This window comes from Mobula hypostoma, chromosome 26, assembly GCF_963921235.1.
Source record: "Mobula hypostoma chromosome 26, sMobHyp1.1, whole genome shotgun sequence".
NCBI lineage: Eukaryota > Metazoa > Chordata > Chondrichthyes > Myliobatiformes > Myliobatidae > Mobula > Mobula hypostoma.
The window spans coordinates 36,499,138-36,525,022 of record NC_086122.1 but is presented as its reverse complement, the minus strand read 5'-3'; the positions used below and the strand labels follow the sequence as shown (position 1 = coordinate 36,525,022).

Here is a 25,885-nt window from a genome sequence, read left to right as displayed (position 1 = left end):
AGCATCCTGATGAAGCGTCTCGGCCCGAAACGTCACCTGATTATTCCTTTCCATAGTTGCTGCCTGGCCTGCTGAGTTCCTCCAGCGTTTTGAGAGTATTGCCTTGGATTTCCGGCTTCTGCAGATTTTCTCATGTTTGTGGTCCCTTTGACACTGCTGTTCACAGTTCTCCTGTATGTGTATCGTTTCAAGTTATTGATTTTGCCTATCTCTTAATTTAAGAGCCATTTTGATTTAAAACAAAACAAACTCAGATTAAAGTTAGACTCCCCTTGGGATGAAGGAAGTGGTGGGGAATTAGATTTCTAGAGATGTACAGCAGAGAAACGGGCCACCTGCCCCACCATGAGAATGCCAAGCTCTTTGTTCATCTACACCCATTACTTTTGCCCACATTAGATCTGTATCTCTCTTTGGCTTTGCCTAATCAAGTGCCAGTCTAAATTACTCTGATACGAATGATTGGTACTGATTCCACCACCTATTCTGGCAGCAAATGCCAGACACCAACTAACTTGTACGGTATTTTAAAAAGTCCCCTTAGATAGTCTTCCCTTTCCCTGTAAGCTACGCAGTCTGGATCTTGATACACACAGCAGAAAAAGCTGCTGACTACCGACCCATCTCTAGGCTTCTTACTGATTTGTAGCTCTCAATCAACTTTCAGTTCTGTTACCACAAGACTTGATAGTTCCAGAGTTCTCCAGGTCAGTCCACAGCTTCACATTCCAAGAAGTTATTAAAAACTGTCAACCATTTCGTAACTCACAACGAGTCTTAACCATATAACCATATAACAATTACAGCACAGAAACAGGCCATCTCGGCCCTTCTAGTCTGTGCCGAATGCTTACTCTCACCTAGTCCCTCCGACCTGCATTCAGCCCATAACCCTCCATTCCTTTCCTGTCCATATACCTATCCAACTTTTCTTTAAATGACAATATCGAACCTGCCTCTACCACTTCTACTGGAAGCTTGTTCTACACAACCACCACTCTGAGTAAAGAATTTCCCCCTCGGGTTACCCCTAAACTTTTGCCCCCTCTCAACTCATGTCCTCTTGTTTGAATCTCCCCTACTCTCAATGGAAAAAGCCTATCCACCTCAACTCTATCTATCCCCCTCATAATTTTAAATACCTCTATCACGTCCCCCCTCAACCTTCTACGCTCCAAAGAATAAAGACACAACTTGTTCAACCTTTCTCTGTAACTCAGGTGCTGAAACCCAGGTAACATTCTAGTAAATTTCCTCTGTACTCTCTCTATTTTGTTGACATCTTTCCTATAATTCGGTGACCAGAACTGTACACAATACTCCAAATTGGAGTATTGTGTGCAGTTTTGGTCCCCTAATCTGAGGAAAGACATCTTTGCCATAGAGGGAGTACAAAGAAGGTTCACCAGATTGATTCCTGGGATGGCAGGTCTTTCATATGAAGAAAGACTGGATGAACTGGGCTTGTACTCGTTGGAATTTAGAAGATTGAGGGGGGATCTGATTGAAACGTATAAGATCCTAAAGGGATTGGACAGGCTAGATGCGGGAAGATTGTTCCCGATGTTGGGGAGGTCCAGAACGAGGGGTCACAGTTTGAGGATAGAGGGGAAGCCTTTTAGGACCGAGATTAGGAAAAACTTCTTCACACAGAGGGTGGTGAATCTGTGGAATTCTCTGCCACAGCAAACTGTTGAGACCAGTTCATTGGCTATGTTTAAGAGGGAGTTAGATATGGCCCTTGTGGCTACAGGGGTCAGGGGGTATGGAGGGAAGGCTGGGTTCTGAGTTGGATGATCAGCCATGATCATAATAAATGGTGCAGGCTCGAAGGGCCGAATGGCCTACTCCTGCACCTATTTTCTATGTTTCTATGTTTCTAAATTTGGCCTTACCAATGCCTTGTACAATTTTAACATTAATCCTCCATTGCATACTTGGCTACTGACAAACACCAGCTTCTGGTCTGGCAATTCTTCCCATTTACAACTCTCATCACTCCACAGGATTAACTTTCCTACCACACTAGCCATCACCAATGATACAAGATTTGAAAACCTGCTCTCCCCAGTTCAGGATTTCTACATACCCCCAAACTGCACCTCCAATATTGAACACCTGGGCCCTCAGCATTAGAATTCTCTTCTCGTAACGTCCACCTGCTCCATTCCCTCTTTCTCTTCCATTAAGACACTCCTTAAGGTCTCAGATTCAAATTCATTTACGAGCAAGAGAAGGTCTGCAGATGCTGGAAATCCAGGCAACACACACAAAATGCTGGAGCAACTCAGCGGGCCAGGCGGCATCTGTGGAAAAAAGTACAGGCGAGACCCTTCAGGCTGAGACTGTTCCGGCATTATGTGTGTGTTGTTCAGATTCATTTATTTATCACGTGTACATTGAAACATACAGTGAAATGCATTGTTTGCACTAACAGCAACACAAAAAGGATGTGCTGGGGGGTGGGGGGCAGCCTGCAAGTCTCGCCACACATTCCGGCACCAACGTAGCACGCCCATAATGTTCAGCAGAACAACACAAGCAACAACAACAGCAACAAAAAAACCCAGCAAAAACAAGCCCTTTTCCTCTTTCCCACTCACCCACACATTCACACACGCACACACCTCTAACCCCAGGACAGGCGCCCTCCGGGCGTCTAGTCTACAGTCTGGCCCAGATTAGCAGACATCAGGCGTACAACTTCCAGACACGCTATCGGTCTCCCGGCTTGCAGGCCTGCTGCCCTTGTCTCCTTGTCTGCTCCTTAGTGTCACTTTCTGAAGCTTTGTTATCCGCAAGGTAGCCATGGCTGGGACTAGCAGGCTTTCCTGGAATTCAGTATTTTACCTTCAAGGCAGTGTTCTAAGAAAAAACAAATGCACATCAGGTGGATAGACTTGGCAGGCAGCTAATAGCACGAACTCAGAGACAGGGCTGGAGGAAGATCACATGATGAAACGTGGAATATAGAAATGGAAGCCTTGTGTGTGTGCACGTGTGGATGTCGGGGGAGAGTGGAATGGAATTGTGCTGTGATGTGCTGCCACAGAGGCAGCGGCAACTAAAATGTACATCACACTAGTAAACTTCGTGAAAACTTTCCACAAGAACATTATCTGAGAAGCTTGAAACACAGGCATGCAGGGAAATATTAAGAGAGGTTGTCAAAGCACGGTCAAAGATTTTAACTTATTGCCCGTTACGCCTGCTGGTGTTTAAGAGAGCAATCTGCCTTACCTCCATCTGTCTGTCCTTGGCCACTCAGATGTAGAAACATTCTTCATTGCTGTTTCCATAACAAGAGACTTTAAAGGTCAAAGTAAATTTATAATTAATGGACATGTATGTCTCCATATAACACTCTGAGATTGATTTTCTTGCGGGCATTCACAGTAATTGCAGGAAACAGAATAGAATCAATGAAAGACTGCTCCCAGCAGGACAAACTCCCAATCTGTAAAAGACAACAAGCTGTGCAAATACAAAAAGAAAATATTAATAATAATATTAATAAGTAAATAAGCAATAAATATGGAGAACATGAGATGTCCTTGAAGATGACTTCATATGTTCTGGGAATAGTTCAGTGATGGGGTAAGTGAAGTTGTGTTCAAGTGCCTGATGGTTGAGGAGTAATAGCTGTTCCTGAACCTGGTGGTGTGAGTCCGGAGGCTCCTGTACCTTCTTAATGGTACCTGGTTAGTGGATCTTAAAAGTAGAAATTTGTGGAAGAATCCCAGAGCTTGGGTCTAGGCAGCTGTTGCATGCAATCCAATGGTGTCAATAGAGTAAATGTGGGCAAGCTTTTTTCACTGAGGTTGGAAGGGACTACAACTAGCAGTCATGGGTTAAGGGTGAAAGGTGAAAAGTTTAAGGGGAACATGAAGGGGAACTTCTTCGCTCAGAGAGTCATGAGAGTGTGGAATGAGCTGCCAGCACAAGTGGTGCATTCGAGCTTGATTTCATGTTTAAGAGACGTTTGGATAGGTGCAGGAATGGTAGGGGTATGGAAAGCTATGGACCCAGTGCAGGTTACTGAGAATAGGCAGCGTAAGTGGTTTAGCATGGACTAGATGGGCCGAAGGGCCTGTTTCTGTGCTGTAGTATTCTATGACTCTATTGGATAGCTGAGCTTTGGGGCCATTTTGCCAACTGTTGCTCACAATTCTTCTGGTATTAATATCAAATCAAAGTTTCATGGAGAATTAAGTAACAAGACATGCATTAGGCAGAGGCTGCCTGAACTTGGGACTGAAATGGCTGAAGGGGAGGCTGCTGATGGCAAAACAGTGCAGGCTGAGCCCGATGAACAAGCGCAGACAGAACAGACACAGATATGAAGGAGTGGGCTTGTCCTGCAGCTTGAAGTAGCGGAGAATAAGCATGTATATTACCAAGAAGGCCAGCACCCTGAAGATAGATAATAAATAGCCTTGTCTGGAATTAACCTTATACCCCATCTACTTGGAGAATTAATTGACTAACACTCCAAGCTTCCCGTATTGATGGAGCTGATGTAGTTTGCCCTTGTGCCTCCCGTAGCAGAGGTCAGAGATTGCTCGAATAAACTTGGAATCCCTTTGCACGTGGCCTGCCTCGTTTACTGGCTACAGACCAGAAGGTAGGGCCATTATTTGTGTTTCAGCTGTTAATAAGCTGAACTGTCAAAAACAAATAATCAAAAAGCAAGGACCAATCTGCTGGAAGAGCTCAACAAGTCAAGCAGTGGGGCGGGGAGGGGTGTGAATAAATTCTCAATATTTTAGGATAAATCCTGCATAAGCTCTTGCTGCATAGACTCAACCGAATGCATCAGGGCACGTCACAGGAACCTACAGAAAATGACACTGAGAAGCAGAAAGAGGTACAAGAGCAGGCGAGCCAGAGAGAAATGTGGGTCTTGAAGTCGAGGTACAATGGCTGCTCAGTCTGTTGGATTTCTCCTGAAGATTATTTGTTGCCCCAGAGTCCAGTATCTGCGGTCTCTTTTCTGTCCAAAAGTTAGAAGTATTGTCTCTGTATTGAAATCACCCTTCCCAACAGGGTCCTTCTTCCTTTCAATCAATGTAGGTGTCAATTCTGACTTAGTAGATAACCCTTCCACCTTAAGAATCAGAAGGTCATGGATTTGTCCCCCCCAGAGACTTTACCATGTAATTAAAGTCTACGTGTCAAAGGGAATAGCTCTGTCAGTGTCATCTTTCAAATGAGAGAAAGAGCAAAGGTCCCATCTGCCCAGTCAGCTAAAATACGTCATGCCTTACCAGAGAGCTATGATGAAGAGAGGAAATCAAGGCAAGAGGTTGGGTAAAGGATACACTCATAAACAAGCTGGCTCTTGCATTCTCTTGGAGTACGAAAGAGTGAACATTATTGCCGCTTGAAAAGTTTAACATTTCATCCACAGCTTCCGCTGTTTGTTGAGACCAAGTGAATAGAATCAGTTTTCAAGACGCTACCTGATCATTCATTCTACTCCCTGGCCAGCTGGAGGTGGATTGATTTTCAGTTCGATTGGTTAGGCAGCCCCATGAGATTTAGACACCATCACTCATGGGTTGAACTAACTCTGACAACGAGCAATCAATGATGTGCCCACTGTGGACAGAAGGTTTTGGAATCATACCACCGCCCCTTGTTGTTGATAAATTATTGATTCACTCTTGCTGAATTATTTAGGGGCCACAATTCTAGTAATGGCTGAAGTAAATGAATTCCAAAAAGCTGTGCCTGTAGCATTGTCTGCACAACAGAGCCTACACAACAGGATAAATGGGCTACTGCGATGTAACTGCCCTGGATCATAGAATTTTAGTTAAATACTGTCCATCTTAAAATTATTGGTTGCATTATTTGTTTTGGCATTTCTCCCCCTGCAGTTAGTTCTATAGCAGCCTGTGCATTGCTTTATTCTGTTGGGAGATAAAACCACAAGACACAGGAGCAGAATTAGGCCATTCAGCCCATCAACTATGCTTCATCGCCGATTTACTACCCCTCTCAACCCCATTCTCCTGCCTTCTCCCTGTGATCTTTGAAACCCTTACTAATCAAGAGCCTTCCAAACACTGCTTGAAATATACTTAATGACTTGGCCTCCACAGTCATCTGTGGCAATGAATTCCACAGGCCCACCACCCTCTGTCACTCTACATTAAGAAGACAAACAAAATGATAATTCAGGAAGGCAAGAGGTCCCAAACAAGCCCCACTATTCATAAACGGTGAGGTAGTGGAAAGGGTCTACAGCTTCACGTTTTTGGGGATGAACATCACCGAGGACCTCTTTTGGTCTGTCAACACAACTTTGATAATAGAGAAGGCACTACAGTAACTATACCAGCTGAGGTGTTTAAGGAGAGCTAATCTGCCCCCAAAATTGCCGTACAACTTTTACTGATAGAGAGCATACTGACACACGGAGTGACAGTGTGAGACTATAGCTGCAGCAAGACAGATCACAAAGCGCTCCAATGGATGATTAGGATGGCCCAGCACATCATCGGGACTCAGCTGCTGATCTGGAGACAACCTACAACTCTCAATGCCTACTGCACATTCGTAACATCATTAAATACCCATCCCATCCCGGACACGGTCTCTTCAGTCTCCTGCCATCTGGTAGGAGATGCGGAAACATCTTAGCCAAGAGGGCAAGACTGAAAAACAGCTTCTTCCTGAGGGCTGTTGTGCAGTGAATAATGCTACACCCTGGCTTGCCAATGGCCTCTGACTGTTATGGACTATCAAAGTCACTTGTTGCACATTAGTACGGGATTTTTTAAAATTAAGCCATACCTCATGCATTGTAAATATCAGTTTTGTACATACTGAAGTAGCAGTGCAATCTCGTTGTCTTGGACAATGACAATAAAATTCTACTCTATTCTATGGTTAAAGAAATTTCTCCTCCTCTCTGTCCTAATGGGACATCCTAGTATTCTGAGGCTGTACGCTCTAATTCTAGACTATATGAAATATCCTCGCCACATCAACTATGTCTAAGCCTTTCAACATTTGAACAATGACATCTCTCTCCCCCCGTACCTTATTCTAAACTCCTGCGAGTACAGGCCAAGAGCTTTCAAGCACTTCTCATACATTAACCTTTTCCTTCCCAGAGCATTCTTGTGAACCTCCTCTGGACCCTCTCCAATGCCAGCACATCTCTTCTTAGATAAAGGGCCCAAAACTGCTCACAATACTCCAAGTGTGGACTGACCAACGTCTTATAAAGTCTCAGCATTACCTCCTTGCTCTTATACTCTCGTCCTCTCAAAATGAATGCTAACTTTGTATTTGCCTTCCTCACCACCGACTCAATCTGTTCAACCTTCTGTCTATTCTAGTACCTTTCCTGTAATACCATCTTGTTCAGTGGTCTTATGTGGCACCTTGTATGACGTGGGTGATCATGGTCTATCCATACCATTATTATTCTTGGCAAATTTTTAACAGAAGTGGTTTGCCATTGCCTTCTTCTGGGCAGTGTCTTTACAAGACTGGTGACCCCAGCTATTGTCAATACTCTTCAGAGATTGTCTACCTGGCATCAGTGGTTGCATAACCAGGACTTGTGATTATGCACCAGCTGCTCCCATGGCTTCAGGTGACCCTGGTTCAGGGTTAAGCAGATGCTGCCCTTTGCTCAGGGGTGACCTGCAGGCTAGCAGAGTGAAGGTGCACCTTCCACATCCTTTGGTAGAGATGTATTTCCACCCTGCCACCCACATAAACGATCACATATCCCTTCTCCCCCATGTTTGTCCTTGCCTTTGTAGCAACCTTAAGTTCTGTCTGCAAGAACAAGTTCCTTTAAGGCAGCGGTCCCCAACCACCGGGCCACGGAGCGGTGCCGGGCCGCAAAGCATGCGCTACCGGGCCGCGAGGAAACGATATGATTTGGCAATAGGAGTCAACTGCACCTTTCCTCATTCCCTGTCACGGCCACTGTTGAGCCATTACACATGTGAGGTCATTACGCACGCGTCATCCATGTCAGCGCGGGAAGGAGATCAACTCCTCGAGCTTGCGAATGACGGCGGGCTGAAAAGTATGTTTGACATAACATCTCTGCCGGCATTCTGGATCAAAGTCAAGGCTAAATATCCTGAGATAACCACGAAAGCACTGAAAATGTTGCTTCCATTTCTAACATATCTCTGCAATGAATGCAACGAAAACCAAATTGCGCAACAGACTGGACATAAGGAACCCCCTTCGAGTATCGCTGTCTCCCATCACCCCTCGATAGGACCGTCTTGTTACAGGAAAACAAGCCCAGGGCTCCCACTGGTTCAGCGATATTGGTGTGTTGCAACGATTTTATATGTTCATACGGGGAAAATATGTGCTGTGTGTTTAATATCCAAATGTTACTTAAGATGTTATGATGCTATTGACTTATAAGTGACCTATATAACCATATAACAATTACAGCACGGAAACAGGCCATCTCGGCCCTTCTAGTCCATGCCGAACGCTACTCTCACCTAGTCCCACTGACCTGCACTCAGCCCATAACCCTCCATTCCTTTCCTGTCCATATACCTATCCAATTTTTCTTTAAATGATAATACCGAACCTGCCTCTACCACTTCTACTGGAAGTTCGTTCAACACTTACTTCAAGCTCCCCTGATAATTGACTTATTGCTATATTCATGCGAGGAAAATAGGCGCTGTGTGTTTAATATTAAATTCGTTAGATAAACCCTTTTAGAAACGAAATTGAGTGTATTAGCCACTTATCACCTATATTGCGTTCGTGATTAACAGCACGCATGCGCACTGGTGCCCATGCAAGTCTTCATGGCCATTGTAGTCTTTCTCGGGGGTAAACCCAACGTATTTGACTGCTACTCTTGTTCATTGGCAACCCTACCACCCCCCCCCCACCCCCCGGTCGGCTGGTCCGCAAGAATATTGTCAATATGAAACCGGTCCGCAGAGCGAAAAAGGGTTGGGGACCCCTGCTTTAAGGCCTTCTGTAGTGCTATATGGCAAGGACTTAGTAGTTATGAATTTTCTTGCAACCCCTATTCAGAGAACAACAGGTCCTGTTGCAACACATTATTTGGGTGTGAAGCAACAAGACTGTTTCTGAACACCTTTGGGCATTTTCACATATGTATTGAATAGTACAATAAACCGCAGATCAGAAAGGGAGTAGATCCAGTTTCTAGGTACAGCGATTTGTGCTCACACTTCTAATTCTGACCCGTGTACTTTTCTTTCCCCTCCAATCATACAGGGTTCGAAGAGTACCCTCTGGGCCAATCCAGACCATTTCACACAAAGACAGAACTGCATTAACAGATTTGCCAGCTGGTTTGGCTACATGCCCCTCGTACAGTCGCAGCTCCGTCTTGACCCTGTCCTGTTCAAGGATCAAGTCTCCATCCTCCGAAAGAAGTACCACGACATCGAGAGACCATGAGGGCCAAGATTTGGAACTCTTGCTGCAGGTCTGGCCAAAAAACACCATGGAGCCAAAGAGCGTAAAACACGAAAGAACAGATCAAGGCTCTGTACTCTTCCGAAACCTTTAAGACATTCGTCTGCACAGCCCGTGAATGGGCCAACTGACTTTATTTTTTAAGAATCACTGTTATTTACTACAACACAATCCATGTGAATTCATTAAACAGAAATGTAATCTCTCTCTCTTAATTGTGACAGTTTTGGAAGAAGGTTCGGAGAAGTGACCCAGATCCCGTCAGAGCTGGTTGAGTGCAGCTGGTAAACTGTGCTTAAGCTAGTTCCAACAGAATGTTAACCAGTTCTTTTCGGTTACTTACAATATAAACTACTTTCCATGAATGAGTGTTTGTTTGCTGTTTGAAAGCTTGTTCCAGTAAATGCTCAGCAGTGCAATCAGGCATTGGATGGCTTCTCCAGGGTAAGTGAGGGAACTGGGTGGACAACCGGCAACTTGTACAATTTTATTATGTTTCATTGTTAACCTACTGCAAGTCGTGCCAGGCACTGCACATTACTCCCACTTACAGGAGTCTTGGTTCTGGTCCAATGTTATTGGCTGGGGGCTGTTGATGATGCCATGGTTAGTTTGGCACACGACAGTTTACATGAAGATTCATTGACTTGGGTTTTGTGTAAGATTATTCATGGCTAAAGAAAATAATACAGTTCAAAATGAAAAATGCATGTTCTGCCCACGGGATTATGTTGTATTAAATTACATTTTGTCCAGTTGCGTCACATTGCATTGCATAATTTAGCACAGGCTTTTCAATCTCCTTTCAAATCACAATGGCACTGACATCAGATGGCATTAACCCCAATATGTCAATTCCAGCCCTTCAACAGAGCTATCCATTTAAGCCCATTCCTGCCTTAATCCCTTTACCACTACAGTAAAAAAAAAACAATTATTTCAAAGGTACAAGAAGTTCATTTATTATCAACTTATACAACTCTGAAATTCTTCTTCTCCAGATAGCCACAAAACCAAGTAGAGGGTGACACTGTAATGTAGAGGGAGAAAGAAAAGAACAGCAGCACGATATTCAACCCCTCCCCTCACAAAAAAATGAACAAAAGCAGGGGCAGGAACATCAACCCCTAAATCCCCCTCCCCTACACACAAAAGAAAATGAGAAGAATGAGGTGAAAAACAGAATATTTAAAAAACTATAAGGCATAAAAAATGTCTACAGGTCATGTCCAAATCTATATCCATATCCAAAATGCAAAAAACCTGAGTAGCAATCTCTGGGTACAGCAGCAGGCCACACATGCTTCCGTCTCTGGCAACAGAGAAATCCCACCAGCAATCAAAAGGCAGTCTCCCTTCTCCAGTAGCAGAGTGATCTCACCAGCGATCAAAAGGCAGTCTCCCCTCTCTGTAGCAGAGTGATCTCACCAGCGATCAAAAGACAGTCTCCCCCTCCAGTAGCAGAGCGATCCCACCAGCGATCAAAAGGCAGTCTCCCCTCTCTGTACCAGAGCAATCTCACCAGTGATCAAAAGGCAGACTTCCCTCTCTGTACCAGAGCAATCCCACCAGCGGTCAAAAGGCAGATCAAAAATTATTTCTCTGGTATCGGGCATCCTTTTCAAAGTGACTATTGAACAAGCTTCCTTTACTAGCTTCAGTTAGTGCTTTTGAGTTAACAACTCACCAGATGTAAGAACAAAAAGTACCCATCTTTTTTATTCTTGAGCAAATTAATTTAATATGGCCTATTAGCCTTGTAACAGACAACATAAAAGCTTTCGAATTCCTTTGTGCGGATTAAGCAAATCCAACACGTCGTGTGTTTAAATTACAGTTGCTTTGCTGTCAGCTAATTTATTTAAAAGGTAACATCTTAATGTTGCTTAAAAGAGTAAAAATGCACAAAAAGCACCATCATATACTAAAGGTGTAAAGTGTTCATGTATTATAAATTCAAGACAGAGGAGGCTCCATTTGAGGATATTTCAGCCCTCAGTACATTTATGTCACCATATACCACCCTGAGATTCAGTTTTGCGTGTGCATACTCAGCAAATCTATAGAATCGTATCTATAAACAGGGTCAATAAAAGATCAAACAACAGGAATTCTGCAGGTGCTGGAAATTCAAGCAACACACATCATGTGTGTTGCTTCAATAAAAGATCAACCGGAGTGCAGAAGACAACAGACTGTGCAAATGCAAATAGAAGTAAATAACAATAAATAAAGAGAGCATGAGATATCAAGGTAAAGAGTCTTTAAAGTGAGATCCCAAAGAGGAAGAACAATTTTAAAGGAAAGATGATACAACCACGACTAATAAGAGAAGTCAAAGTCAACATAAAAGACAAAGGAAGGGCATATAATAGAGCAAGAATTAGTGGGAAGTTAAAGGATTGGGAAGCTTTTCAAAACCAACAGAAGGCAAATAAAGAAGTCATTAAGAAGGTAAAGATGGAACATGAAAGTAAGCTTGCCAATAATATTAAAGAGGATACCAAAAGTTTCTTTGAATACATAAAGTGTAAAAGAGAGGGGAGAGTGGATAACAGACCACTGGAAAACGATGCTGAACAGATACTAATGGGAAGCAATTAAATGGCGGATGAACCGAATAAGTATTTTGCATCAGCCTTCACGGTGGAAGTTCCAGGTCTCAGGGGTCATGAAGTTTGTGAAGTTACCATAATTATAAAGAAGGTTCCTGGAAACTGAAAGTAGATAAGTCACCTGGACCAGATGGACTACACCCCAGAGTGCTAAAAGAACTGGCTGAAGAGATTGTGGAGGCTTAGTATTGATCTTTCAAGAATCACTAGATTCTGGATGGTTCCAGAAGACTGGAAAATTGCAAATATCACTGCATTCTTCAAGAAGGGAAAGAGACAGAAGAAAGGAAACTATAGGCTAGATAGACTGACCTCAGTGGTTGGGAAGATGTTGGAGTCGATTATTAAGAATGAGGTCTCAGGGTACTTGGAGGCACATGGTAAAATAGGCCATAGTCAGCATGGTTTCCTCAAGGGAAAATCTTCCCTGACAAATCTGTTGGAATTTTTTGATGAATTAACAAGCAGGAAAGACAAAGGAGAATTGGTTGATGTGTACTTGGATTTTCAGAAGGCCTTTGACATGGTGCCACACATGAGGCTGCTTAACGAGCTATGAGCCCATGGTATTACAGGAAAGATTCTTGCATGGACAAAGCAGTAGCAGGTTGGCAGGAGTCACACAGAAGTGTGGGAATCAAGAGAGTCTTTTCTGGCTGGCTGCCGGTAGTTAGTGGATTTCCTCAGGGATCTGTGTTGGGACTGAATCTTTTTATGTTACAAGTCAAAGATCTGGATGTTGGAATTGATGGCTATGTTGCAAAGTTTGAAGACAATACGGAGATAGGTGGCGGGGCAGGTATTTTTGAGGAAGTAGAGAGGCAACAGAAGGACTTAGACAGATTAGGACAACGGGCAAAGAAATGGCAGATGGAATATAGTGTCGGGAAGTGCATGGTCACGCACTTTGGTAGAAGAGGAGAGGATGTTTCCTATGATGGGAGAGTCTAAGACCAGAGGACACAGCCTCGGAACAGAGGACTTTCCTATTAGAATGGAGATGAGAAGGAATTTCGTTAGCCAGAGAGTGGTGAATTTGTGGAATTCTTTGCCATAGGCAGCTGTGGAGGCCAAGTCTTTATATATATTTGAGGTTGATAGATTCTTGATTGGTCAGGACACGAAGGGATATGGGAAGAAGGGAGGAGACTGGGGCTCAGAGGAAAATTGGATCAGCCACGATGAAATGGTGAAGTAGACTCGATGGGCCAAATGGCCTAATTCTGCTACTATATCTTATGGTCTTATCATTGGTTGTGGGAGTATCTCAATGCATGGCAAGTGAGTGTAGTTGTCCCCTTTGTTCAAGAGCCTGATAGTTGTGGGTTAGTAACTTCTAGAACCTGGTGGTGCAAGTCCTGAGGGTCCTGTACCTTCCAGCTGATGGCAGCAGCGAGAAAAGGGGGAGAGAGAAGAGGGATTCGCAACAATTGGTTTAGGAAACTTGAGGAGCAACACCTGCTTGGTTCCAACACCTTGGATGAAAGGATGATCCAAGGCAGTAAGAATGAGGCTGTCAGAAGTTTTGGCTAAAGTGGCTCCACTTGGTGTACTTACAGCCAAATGTAAAATCTAGAACTATTGTATTTTTATATCATTGCTTACATGCTAATTCATTCATAATTCTCAGAACAGAAATGCAAATATATACATGTACTCAATCGTGGGCATGATGATGGGACAATTTACTGGAGAAGCAACAAGAATCCTGAATTATTAATTAGAAGCATGACTAACAGCTAGGGAATTTGCACTTCAACTAATCAAATACATCTGGAATTAAAACTAGTCTCAATAATGGCTACAAATAAAAACCATAGAATAGTGCAGATGCTGGAAACCTGAGTTAAAAACTAAGTGTTGAAAACACTCAGGTTAGTCAGCATCTCTGTGAAAATAGAAACGGTTAATTCTTCAGTTCTGATACACTTTTTTGGGAAAGAAAGAATGTCAGGTTTTCAATAGGTGAGACGGTGGCAGGGGGATTAGTGGAACAGAGGGAATATTACTGAGAGATGGGTTAGCGGGGAACAGTTACAAGCATTTTATCCTTTGTCTGTGGTGATGAATCAGAATCAGGCTTATTATCACCGGCATGTGTCGTAAAATTTGTTAACTTCACAGCAGCAGTTTAATGCAATATAAAATATAGTAGAAGAATAAATAAATAAATAAATTGCAGTATACGAATATTGAATAGATCTTAAATTGTGCAACAAACAGAAATAATATATATTAAAAAGGTGAGGTAGTGTTCAGAGGTTCAATGTCCATTTAGGAATCTGATGGCAGAGGGGAAGAAACTGTTCCTTAATTGCTGAGTGTATGCCTTCAGGCTTCTGTATCTCCTTCCTGATGGTAACAGTGAGAAAAGGGCATGCCCTGGGTGTATGAGGTTGTGAGAAATTTCCCAGAGGCCAGATGATAAAAGAATAAGAAAAGTTGAGCTGAAATCGACAGACAGAAATAGTAGATAGGAAGTAGTTACCCAAAACTTGAAGAATTGCATATTGAGTCTGCAAGGCTGCAATGTGGCCAGACAGGAGATGAGGTGATGCTCCCTAAGTTCATATAAAGGCATCATTGTAACAGTGCAGAGAGTGACAAACAGAAATGTCAGAGCGGGCATGGGATGATGAAGTATCAGGTAGGCACTGGTTCAGGGTCTATCCTGCAGCCCAGAGCAATCACTCAAAGTGGAGACCACATTGGAAGTACAGGTTAATCATCGTTACATTGGAAAAGACTTGGGGTTCCTGTATGGTGGGAGAGAAGAGGTGAAAGGTCAGTAGTTGCATCACATGGGACAACGTGAATGTCCTACTGGCTGCTCCCCAGTTCATGACAAAAGTAATTGCCCCCATTAACTCATTGCAATGCATTCTATCCAGGATAGTCCCATTGTTCTATCAATCCCTCCCCCACTTTCTCTACTACTGAGAGCTAACTTCTCCTTCTTCTCATTCCCATTTCTGTGTAAGGGTTCCAGACCTTAAATGTTACCTGTTTCACCTTCCACAGGTGCTCCCTGTCCTGGTGACTTCAGCATTTTCTGCTTTTTTTTAGCTTTAAAACCCCACCTGGTTCATTAATGTCCTTCAGGAAAGGAAATCCACCATTTTTAGCCTTTCAGAGACCCCAGACACAACAATATGGAAACTCTTAACTGGCTCCCTACTTCAGGCCCACCTAGGGTTGGAAAATAATTGCTGGCATCACCAGCAATGATAAAATCATAAGACTATGAGACATAGGAGCAGAATTTGACTATTTGACCCATCGAGTCTGGTCCATCATTCTATCGTGGCTGATTCAATATCCCTCTCAACCCCATTCTCCTGTCTTCTCCCTGTAACTGTTGATACCCTCAAGACCTTTCAACCTCTGCATTAATTAATAACAACTTTATTTTTAGAGCACTTTTCATACAATGTAATTCAAAGAGCTTTACAATGGGATAAAAGTACAAACATGAAAATAAAAGACAAAAAGATATCAGTTAAATGCAAGGTTAAGTAAATAGGTTTTGAGCTGGCATTTAAAAGTGTCAACTGAGTCTGCATCCCTTATAGTTTTAGATACTGAGTTCTACAGTTTAGGAGCATAGTTCAAAAAGGCTGACCTGTCAATTATCTTTTGAGGGAGATTGTTTAAATGTGAAAGATCGGTGGAAGAAGACCAGAGAACCCAAGCAGGATTATAAATCGAAAATGTTTCTGTGATGTACTCTGACCCCAGACCATTTAAATAAGTCATGGGGCATCATGGTAGCATAATGGTTAGTACAACATTTGACAATGCCGGCAACCCAATTTCAGTTCCCACCGCTGCCTGTAAGGAGTTTGTACGTTCTCCCCGCGACCGCATGGATTTCCACTGAGCGCTCTGGTTTTCTCCCACAGTCCAAAGATGTGCCGGTTGGTAGCTTAATTGGTCACTGTAAATTGTCCAGAGATCGCGGGGTTCGAAGGACTGAAAGGGCCTAGACCACACCTTTTCTTAATAAATAAACAGTAAGTAAATAAACCCAAATACATGCTATGAAGAAACAAGAGCACATGGTTTCAGCTTTACTCACCTGCATGCTCATCTGGTCATATTCCTCTGCAGGTGCACATACAAACCAATTCTCATGAAACTCTGGAAACTCATTACCTTTGACACCGACAACCTTAGACAAACCTATGAGCCATTTCCTCAATTTCTCATACATTCTTTCATCATCACTATTCTCCATTGATGTAGAACAAGGTCCACACCTTCAAATCTGCTTACATTTCCATCCAATTACTGTCAGACAACATACCCATCAAATTTCAAACAATCTACTTGTCTGAGCAGTTAATTCTCCTCTCACACACAGTCTCTGATCTGTCTGGGTATGTAGCGTGCAGCCACACACACTAATATTCCAGCTCATGGTTATCTACATATAATCTCTCAAATGGTTTTTTCATTCTTACAGATTTGTCGCACCAAGTTTCAACAAAGCTTTTTGCAATATCTTTAGTGAGTGTAAAAGTTTTTTTTTAAACTCTGCTCTGTTGATTCATCTGTCATTTAAGCCTTAGTGTCAGTCAAAGATGCATTCACTTTGGGGAGGTCACAGGGCAAACAGATCAGGGTGGCCCAAACTCTGAGGCTGGCAGTGTAGGTTAATCTGAAATGATGAGCATGGATTACAATAGCAAAGTATAGCAGATACTGGAAATCTGGAATGAAAGACAAGATGCTCAAGGTTTTCAGCAAGTCAAGCAGAGGAATGGGAGCTAAGGTTTCTGGCCAGTGACCATCCAGAGTTTGCAAACAGGGCAAAACTTCTGCAAGAGGAGAAAGAAAGAGGAACATGTATGAGCAACACACACAAAATGCAGAAGGAACTCAAGTCAGGCAGCGTCTATGGAGGGAAATAAAGAGTTGATGTTTCATTCACGAAGGGTCTTGGCCCGAAACATCAACTGTTGATGCTCCTGACTTGCTGAGTTCCTCCAGTATTTTGTGCGTGTTCCTCAAGATTTCCAGCATCTGCAGAATATTGTGTTTATGTAACACTGGACTCCTGCTGTCTCTACATCAACGTTAGACTGGAGTGTGGGAAAGCAAAGCATGATCAGTGACAGATGTATTATTGATCAGTCAGAGAAGATTTACCATCATCCAAGACCAAAGTATAAGGAGCTCTTCCAGCATTTTGTATGTGCTGCTGAAGCTTCCTGGCATCTACAAAATCTCTTGTGGTTAAGGGCAAATGTGAGATAGAATGGAAGATGTGAACAAAGCTAATGACAGAGGGAGTACTGCTAAAGGGTATAATGATGGAACAAGTAAAGAAACACCCTTTGCATTGGAGCATTACATTGACCAAGTTTTCCTTGCTCCTCCAGATCACAGACCCGGCTCTCTGTTGATCCCACTGTACACTGTCCCTTGCTTATTTATTTAGATTCAGCACAGAATCAGCCCTTCTGGTCCTTCAAGCTGCACCACCCAGCGACCCCTGAATTAACCCTAGCCTAATCATGGGACAATTTGTAACGACCAATTAACCTTTTAACCAGCACGTCTGCACCACCCAGCGACCCCTGAATTAACCCTAGCCTAATCATGGGACAATTTGTAACGACCAATTAACCTTTTAACCAGCACGTCTGCACCACCCAGCGACCCCTGAATTAACCCTAGCCTAATCATGGGACAATTTGTAACGACTAATTAACCTTTTAACCAGCACGTCTGCACCACCCAGCGACCCCTGAATTAACCCTAGCCTAATCATGGGACAATTTGTAACGACCAATTAACTTTTCAACCAGTACATCTTTTGGACTGTGGGAGGAAACGGGAGCACCCAGAGAAAACCCATACATTTCACGGGGACATACAGACTCCTTACAGATGATGTCGGGCTGCATGGTGGCGTAGTGGTTAGCACAACGCTTGACAGTACAAGCAACCCGGGTTCAATTCCCACCGCTGCCTGTAAGGAGTTTGTACGTTCTCCCCGTGACTGCGTGGGTTTCCTCCAGGTGCTCCGGTTTCCTCCCACAGTCCAAAGATGTACTGGTTGGTAGATTAATTGGTCATTGTAAATTGTCCCATAATGAGGCTCAGATTAAATTGGGGGATTGCTGAGCATCGTGGCTCGACAGGTCGGAGGGGCCTATTCCGCGCTGTATCTCAGTAAATAAATGAAATGTCAGAATTGAACTCCACACTCCAACGCCCCAAGCTGTAATAGTGTTGCACGAACCGCTACACCACCGTGGTGCCCGGGGTACGTTTACCATCAGCTTGAAACATTTCAAGTTTCAAAGTGCACGTATTATCAAAGAATGCATAAATTATACAACCTTGAGATTTGTTTGCATACAGGCAGTCACAAAGCAAGGAACCCGAAAGAACATAATTTAAAAAAATAAGACCATCACCCCCCCCCCGTGCCCACAGAAAAGAAACACAAAATAAATAATATAACCTATAGAAGCGAGCAACAACAGCATTCCGAACCAAACTGAGTCCTTAAATCCAAATCCCCAGAGCAGCTCCGATTAGGCCCAAAGCCTCGGTACTCAGTTCATCGTATTAGTGGGGTAAGACGCTGCAAAGTTTGCAGACACGAGGCATAGCCGCCTCTCGTTACCAGCATTGTTCACATTGCCTCTCTACAGATGTTTTTCAACCTATTCAGTATTTGCAGTTTGCACCCGAGACTTTATTTATGATGCATTTTGTCAGATCTCCTGCAGTGAAAATCAGACCGCCCTATAAATCTTATCCCACGGCTTTATTAAAAGACTGACAACAAACGTGTTTGGGATAATCATTAAACAGCATGGAATGGTTGAGCAAGCGAACAGCATGCGTGCAAATGTAAAGGTGGTAGCCTATTACGTAAGAAATAACCCATGAGTCTGAGTGCTGACATCATGGCAGATTACTGGTCACTGCAAAGAGCACGCAACTTCAAGTTACTGGGTGTCACATCTGTGAGGATCTATCCTGGACCCAACATTTTGGTGCAATTACAAAGAAGGTGTTTCAGTGGCTATATTTCGTTAGGAGTTTGAGGAGATTTCGTTTGTCTGTGAAGACACTCGCAAATTTCTACAGATGTACCGTGGAGAGCATTCTGACTGTCTGGTATGTGTGTGGGGGGTGGGGGGAGCTACTGCACTGGATCGAAATAAGCAGCAGAGAGTTATAAATTTAGTCAGCTCCATTACGGTTACTATCTGTAGTATCTGGGGGCATCTTCAAGGGAGTGATGTCTCAAAAGTTGGCATCCGTCATTAAGGATCCCACCACCCAGGACATACCCTCATCACACCGTTACCATCAGGACGGAGGTGCAGGAGCCTGAAGGCACACACTCCGCGATTCAGGAACAGCTTCTTCCCCTCTGCCGTCAGATGTCTGAATGGACATTCAACCCATGAACACTACCTCACTATGTTTTTTGCACTACATAGTTAATATATTACTATATACTTACTGTAATACACATTTTTCTCTATTATGTATTGCATCGTAAATGTTGCCACAAAGACAACAAATTTCATGACATATGTTGGTGATATTAAGCCTGATTCTGATATCACTGGCATATGTTGTGAAATTTGTTTTGTGGCAGCAGTACATAATAATAAAAATATAAATTACAGTAAGTATATACAGAATATAAAAAATGAATTAAATAAGTGCAAGAAGAGACGGAAAATAGTGAGAAAGTGCCCATCGCCCGTTCAGAAATCTGATGGCAGAGGGGAAGAAGCTGTTCCTGAAACACTGATTGTGTATCTTTTGTACAGATTACTTCCTGTACAGTATCTCCTCCCAGATGGTCGCAGTTGGTAAAATGGTCCCATTAAATGTTGAAAAGTGTTGAAATATTCAAAAAACTAAACATCAAGCCATAGAAATGAAGGACATTCAGCCATCATATCTATACTGGTAGCTCTCCAAAAAGTCATCAGTTTGAGGACTGGACTTCAAGCCAATTCAGAAGGGCTAAAATCCCTGGAAACAAGTACCAATTGGCCGCTACAGTTGGTTGCTGAATGAAGACAAAAGAAAAAAGAAAACAACCTTCACAAGGTTTAGGAATCCAATGACAGTCATCATCTCGAGTAACCATCCTTTGTGAGCACAAAACCCATGGGTTTGACTTCAATTCCAGATGATTTAGCAAAGATCCTGGGCTCATTTCTCAGTGTCATCCTGAGCGATCCTGTATTTCAGACAATAAAATGTGCTACTCTGACAGATAAACACAATTCAAACAACAGCAGAGAATTAGAACATTTGGCTCATTGAGCCTGCTCTGCCATTCCATTATGGCTGATTTATTATCCATTCGCCTGTCTTCTCCCTATAATCTTTGAAGCCCTGATTAATCAAGAACTTATCAAACTCCACCTTAATTATACCCAATGACTTGGCCTGCACTGCAGTCTACAGCAACAAATTCCACAGATTCACCACCCTCTGGCTAAAGAAATTTTTCCCCATCTCTGTTCTGAATAGACATCCCTCAATTCTGAGACTGTGCTCTTTAGTCTTAGACTCTCCCAATATACAAAACACCTCCCCACATCCACTCTATCCAATCCTTTCAAAATTTGATAAAGTTTCAAAGAGATTCCCCCTCATTCTTCTCAAGCCCAGAGCCATCAAACACTCCTCGTATGTTAACCCTTCATTCCTGGGATTATTCTCGAGAACCTTATCTGGGACCCTCTCCAATGCCAGCACATCTTTTCTTTGATAAGGGGTCCAAAACTGTTCACAGTACTCCAAGTGCAGTCTGACCAATGCCTTACAAGGCCTCAGCATTACATCCTTGCTTTTGTGTTCTGGACCTCTCAAAATGAATGCTAACATTGCATTTGTTTTCCTTACCACCAAGGGTTCCCAGCATTTTTTATGCCATGGACCAATGCCATTAAACAAGGAGTCCATGGACCCCAGGCTGAGAACTCCTGCTGTCCATTGACTCAACCTGAATGACAGCAACACACATCAAAGTTGCTGGTGAACGCAGCAGGCCAGGCAGCATCTCTAGGAAGAGGTACAGTCGACGTTTCGGGCCGAGACCTTTCGTCAAGACTAACTGAAGGAAGAGTTAGTAAGAGATTTGAAAGTGGGAGGGGGAGGGGGAGATCCAAAATGATAGGAGAAGACAGGAGGGGGAGGGATAGAGCCGAGAGCTGGACAGTTGATTGGCAAAAGGGGATATGAGAGGATCATGGGACAGGAGGCCTGAGGAGAAGGAAAACAGGGTGGGGGGGGGACCCAGAGGATGGGCAAGGGGTATAGTCAGAGGGACAGAGGGAGAAAAAGGAGAGAGAGAAAAAGAATGTGTGTCTATAAATAAATAATGGATGGGGTACAAGGGGGAGGTGGGGCATTAGCGGAAGTTTGAGAAGTCAATGTTCATGCCATCAGGTTGGAGGCTATCCAGATGGAAGATAAGGTGTAAACTGAATTATAAGCTGAAAGATGACCTTTAGGGAATCCTACACGAGGACTCCCAAGTCCCTTTGCACCTCAGGGTTTTGGATTTTCTCCCCATTTACAAAATAGTCTGAGCCTTTATTTGTTTTGTCAAAGTGCATGAGCATGCACCTCCCTACATTATATTCCATCTTCCACTTCATTGCCCATTCTCTTAATCTGTCTAAGTCCTGCAGACTCACTGCTTCTGCATTACCTACCCCTCCGCTTATCTTTGTATCATCCACAAACTTGGCACAAACTAGTGGGGCTTTGCTGTGGTCAAACTGACTGATTTGCTACCAGCATTACTGTGATCGCATTTTAAAAAGTAATTACTTGTGAAGATATTTGAATATCCTAAGGCTGCAATCGGTGCTATACAATTTATCTAAGTCTCCCCCTGCCCCACTCCCTTTTTATTATAGGAAATCAAAATATTAGTAAAGGCTTGAAGGATTTCTTGACCCCATTAAAAGAGAAGGCAGCGACAGCAATAATTTTCACTTCGTTATTTCTCTACCTTGGATGTTTGTGGATACTGAGAATGTTTAACCATTGTAGTTGAAAATAACCAATGCAGAAGCTCAGCTCCATCCTGTGGCTGAATTTGCCATTCTTAAAAAGACTGAGAATAAATGAATGCGATGGACAGCACCTCCACCATTTTGTACTCCGCGGAATGTCACATGTAGGGGATAAAACAACCAGAAGAGCCAGATTTCAATTTCAAACAAACATAAGGAACAATTTGTGGGTGAGGCTCACTTTGCCTCGTTCGAAAGGAATCTCAGAGTTTTCTGCTGCAAAGATTAGCAGTGAACTGAAAGAACCCGTCCCTGACAGTAGAATGCTGTCCAATAGTCTCTGCTAGTGGTTCCAGGACAAATAAACTCAGGGCTGACTTAGAATCTGCATGAGTAAATCAGAAGAAAAAGGAACGTCTACGTCTTCTCATCTCAATATTGTACAGTACAGATAATATCTGATTTAATTGTGGGACTATTCTTTGAAACGAGGACAGATGATGATCCTCCTTCATCCCTCCTCCTCTTTCCCAATCCACCTTTGTCCCTCAGTCCCTCGCAACCCTCCTCCATCCCTCTCCCTTTCTTCAAGCCTCTTCCATTTCCCCTATTCTCCTATCCTCACGTTATTCTTTTCTCCCTTCTCTCTCTTCCGAGAATTTGTGTTAGGAAGGGTAGAAAAGGAGACAAGAAAGCCTGGAGACAGAAGGTAATCAAAAAAAAAAATTAGCCGTGAAAGTTAAGCAAAATTTTAAAAAATAAAGCCATAAAGACTAACACAAAGAAGAAAAGTGGAGATGATGTGTCAGAGAGAAGAAGTGTTTCAATAGGTACGTTTAATGTCAGAAAAATGTATACAATATACATCCTAAAATTCTTTTTCTTTGCAAACATCCATGAAAACAGAGGAGTGCCCCAAAAAATGAATGACAGTTAAATGTTAGAACCCCAAAGACCCCCCCACCACGCATAAGCAGCTACAAGGCAACGACCCCCCCACCAACAAAAAACATCAGCACCCCCCACCGAGCACTCAAGCGTGCAGCAAAGCATCAATAAAGACACAGACCTGCAGTACCCCAAGGACTACTCGTTCACCCTGTATTCAACATACCACAGGCTCTCTCTCTCCCTAATAAGGGAAAAAGAGCAGTCTCCATTTCACAGCGAGAGAGGAGACATACCAAACAACTCGTCGATTTATGGTGTTAAAAGTCTGTTTATAAATTAAACCCAAAAGCAATTTACTAGTTGGTGGCATTCAATTGCAATATTTCTAAAAAACATTTGAGCTATAAAAATGCCTCATTACTGCGCATAGATTGAGTTGGATCAACAGTATATGTGCATATCACTGTAGTGGTTAGATCTATATTTTGCATAACTCTGTAACATGATTTATTTAAGGAACAGTGATTCATTGGCCCCTGGGTAAACTCTTAGATGTGTTTACAGAGTGGTAAACTGACAGGCTAATACCAGAGGTTCTGTTGCCTCTGGGTTCAGTTTATAATATAAAGAGAGGAGGTTCCAAAGGTGCTAGTTAGTGCTCTGGGGCATCAATGGGAAGTTGGTCAGGTAAGATTGAAGAGGAGGAAAATGTGTATGTGAGAGTTTTCCTTCTAGGAACAAAGAGAGGTAAAAGTAGTTGGAAAGACAGCAATACAAGACTCTCAGCACTGCACAGCAACAGCTTGCCAAGGTTTCTTTGACAACAGTTTAGGTCTCCAACTTCAAACATCACCCTGTGTTACAGCATACACAGTTCCATCTCCATCGCCAAGGAGAAGGGATTAGATAGGTGGGACCTCTACTTCCAAGTAGCATATACTATTTCAGCCTGGCAAAACACTGGCCACCCTGTTACCAACACTGATCAGATCCTACCACACAGAATGAGCTAGGACTGGGTCAGTGCTCAGTTCAGCGTTGAGTTCAGATAGAAGGTATGAGAGCCTCAGGACTCACGCCAGCAGGTTCAAGAACAGTTACTACCCCTCAATCATCAGGATCTTGAATAAACTCACTTTCCGCAACCAACGGTCTCACTTTAAGCACTATTTATCTCATGTTCTTTGCATTAATTGCTATCTGTTTTTACTTGCATTTGCACAACTTGTTGTCCTCTGCACTCTGGTTGATCTTTCACTGGTCCTGTTATACTTGATGTTCTATCCTATAGAATTGCTGAGTATCACAACTAGAAAATGAATTTCAGGGTTCTATATGGTGACATACATGTCTTGCGAGACCATGGATCTGTGGCTGGAAAGTCTTCACTCTCCAGGGCACAGGCCTGGACAAGGTTGTATGGAAGACCGACAGTTGCCCATGCTGCAAGTCTCCCCTCTCCACGACACCAATGTTGTCCAAGGGAAGGGCATTAGGACCCATACAGCTTGGCACTGGTGTCATCGCAGAGCAATATGTGATTAAGTGCCTTGCTCAAGGACACAATACGTTGCCTCGGCTGGGGCTCAAACTCACGACCTTCAGGTCGCTAGTCCAATGCCTTAACCACTTGGCCACGTGCCCACATACATGTGCTTTGATAATAAAATTTACTTTGAACTTTGAGTATCCGCAACACGTGGGAAAAAAGTAGCTCATCTTCAAGGGCAATTAGCAATGGCAGTAAATCTTAGACAAGATAGCCGCATCTTCTAAGTTCAAAGTAAATTCATTATCAAAGTACGGATATGTCAATATATAAAACCCAGAGATTCATTTTCATGCAGGCAATCACGAAGAACAAAGAAATACAATAGAATCAATGAAAATCTACACACGAAGATGGACAAACAATCAATGTGCAAAAGGAAACAAACTGTCCAAATATTTAAAAAATCAAATAACAATCAATCAATCGATAAACAAATAAATAAAACTGAGAACATGAGCTGTGGGGAACTGGAAAGTGAGTCCGTAAGTTATGGAATCAGTTCAGTGTTGAGCTGGTTGTATGAATCAACCAGAAAGCATTTGAAGTGGATTGACAGAACTTGGTCCTGAACTAAGCACCATTGGTACTGACTGAATCATCACTGAAAGGTCTAGTTAGAGTGGATGTGGAGCGGATGCTCAAAGTTCAAGGTAAATTTATTATCAAAGTACATATATGTCACAATATACAAGTCTAAGGCCAGAGGGTACAGTCCTTCAGAACAGAAACAAAAAGGTATTTCTTTCACCAGAGAGTGCTAAATCTGTAGAATTCATCGCCACAGGCAGTTGTGGAGGCTGTCATTGGGTATATTTAAGGCAGAGATTGATAGATTCTTGATTAGTTGGGGCATGAAGGAATATGGGGAGAAGGCAGGCGACTGGGACTGAGAGGGAAATGGATCAGATATGATGAAATAGCAGCGCAGACTCTATGGCCAAATAGCCCAATTCTGCTTCTATATCTTACGGCCTTTATCAATTTTCGCATCATTCTTTGCTGGCTGCTAAAATTCCCTCTATTTTCTTTTCAGGATTGATTTTTGTGTGGTAATTGGTAAAATAGTAACATGAAAGACCAAGTATGTGGGTGTTGTTGATCACCGAACAAGGCAAAACATCGGCCATTTGTATTCCTCCTGCTTTGTTCCAGAGGTAGAATTACAAGAGGCTGCTTAAGGCAATGCTGTCATTGTTCCTAGCATGTCCCTGTAGACCAAAGAGAGGAGGAGGAGTTCGGGATGAAAGGAAAGATATGTAATAGGAATTGCAAGGTGGTTTTCAGGTGGAAAAGGAAGCTCAGATGTTTGGCCCCAGGAGCAGAAGTTTGCAGAGCTGGTGACTGAAGTT

The 25,885-nt window shown here is 43.0% G+C and overlaps 1 protein-coding gene across 1 annotated transcript in view; it reads left to right on the top strand.

Annotated features, from left to right (window-relative positions):
• Positions 1-10,242, top strand: part of LOC134338127 (exostosin-1-like) — a 354,420-nt gene extending 344,178 nt beyond the window's left edge. The window contains exon 11 of the mRNA XM_063033681.1: positions 9,256-10,242. Coding sequence (XP_062889751.1) covers positions 9,256-9,441 — 186 coding nt within the window. The 3' untranslated portion in view covers positions 9,442-10,242. The remainder of the gene's footprint in view (positions 1-9,255) is intronic.
• Positions 10,243-25,885: the final 15,643 nt, after the last annotated feature.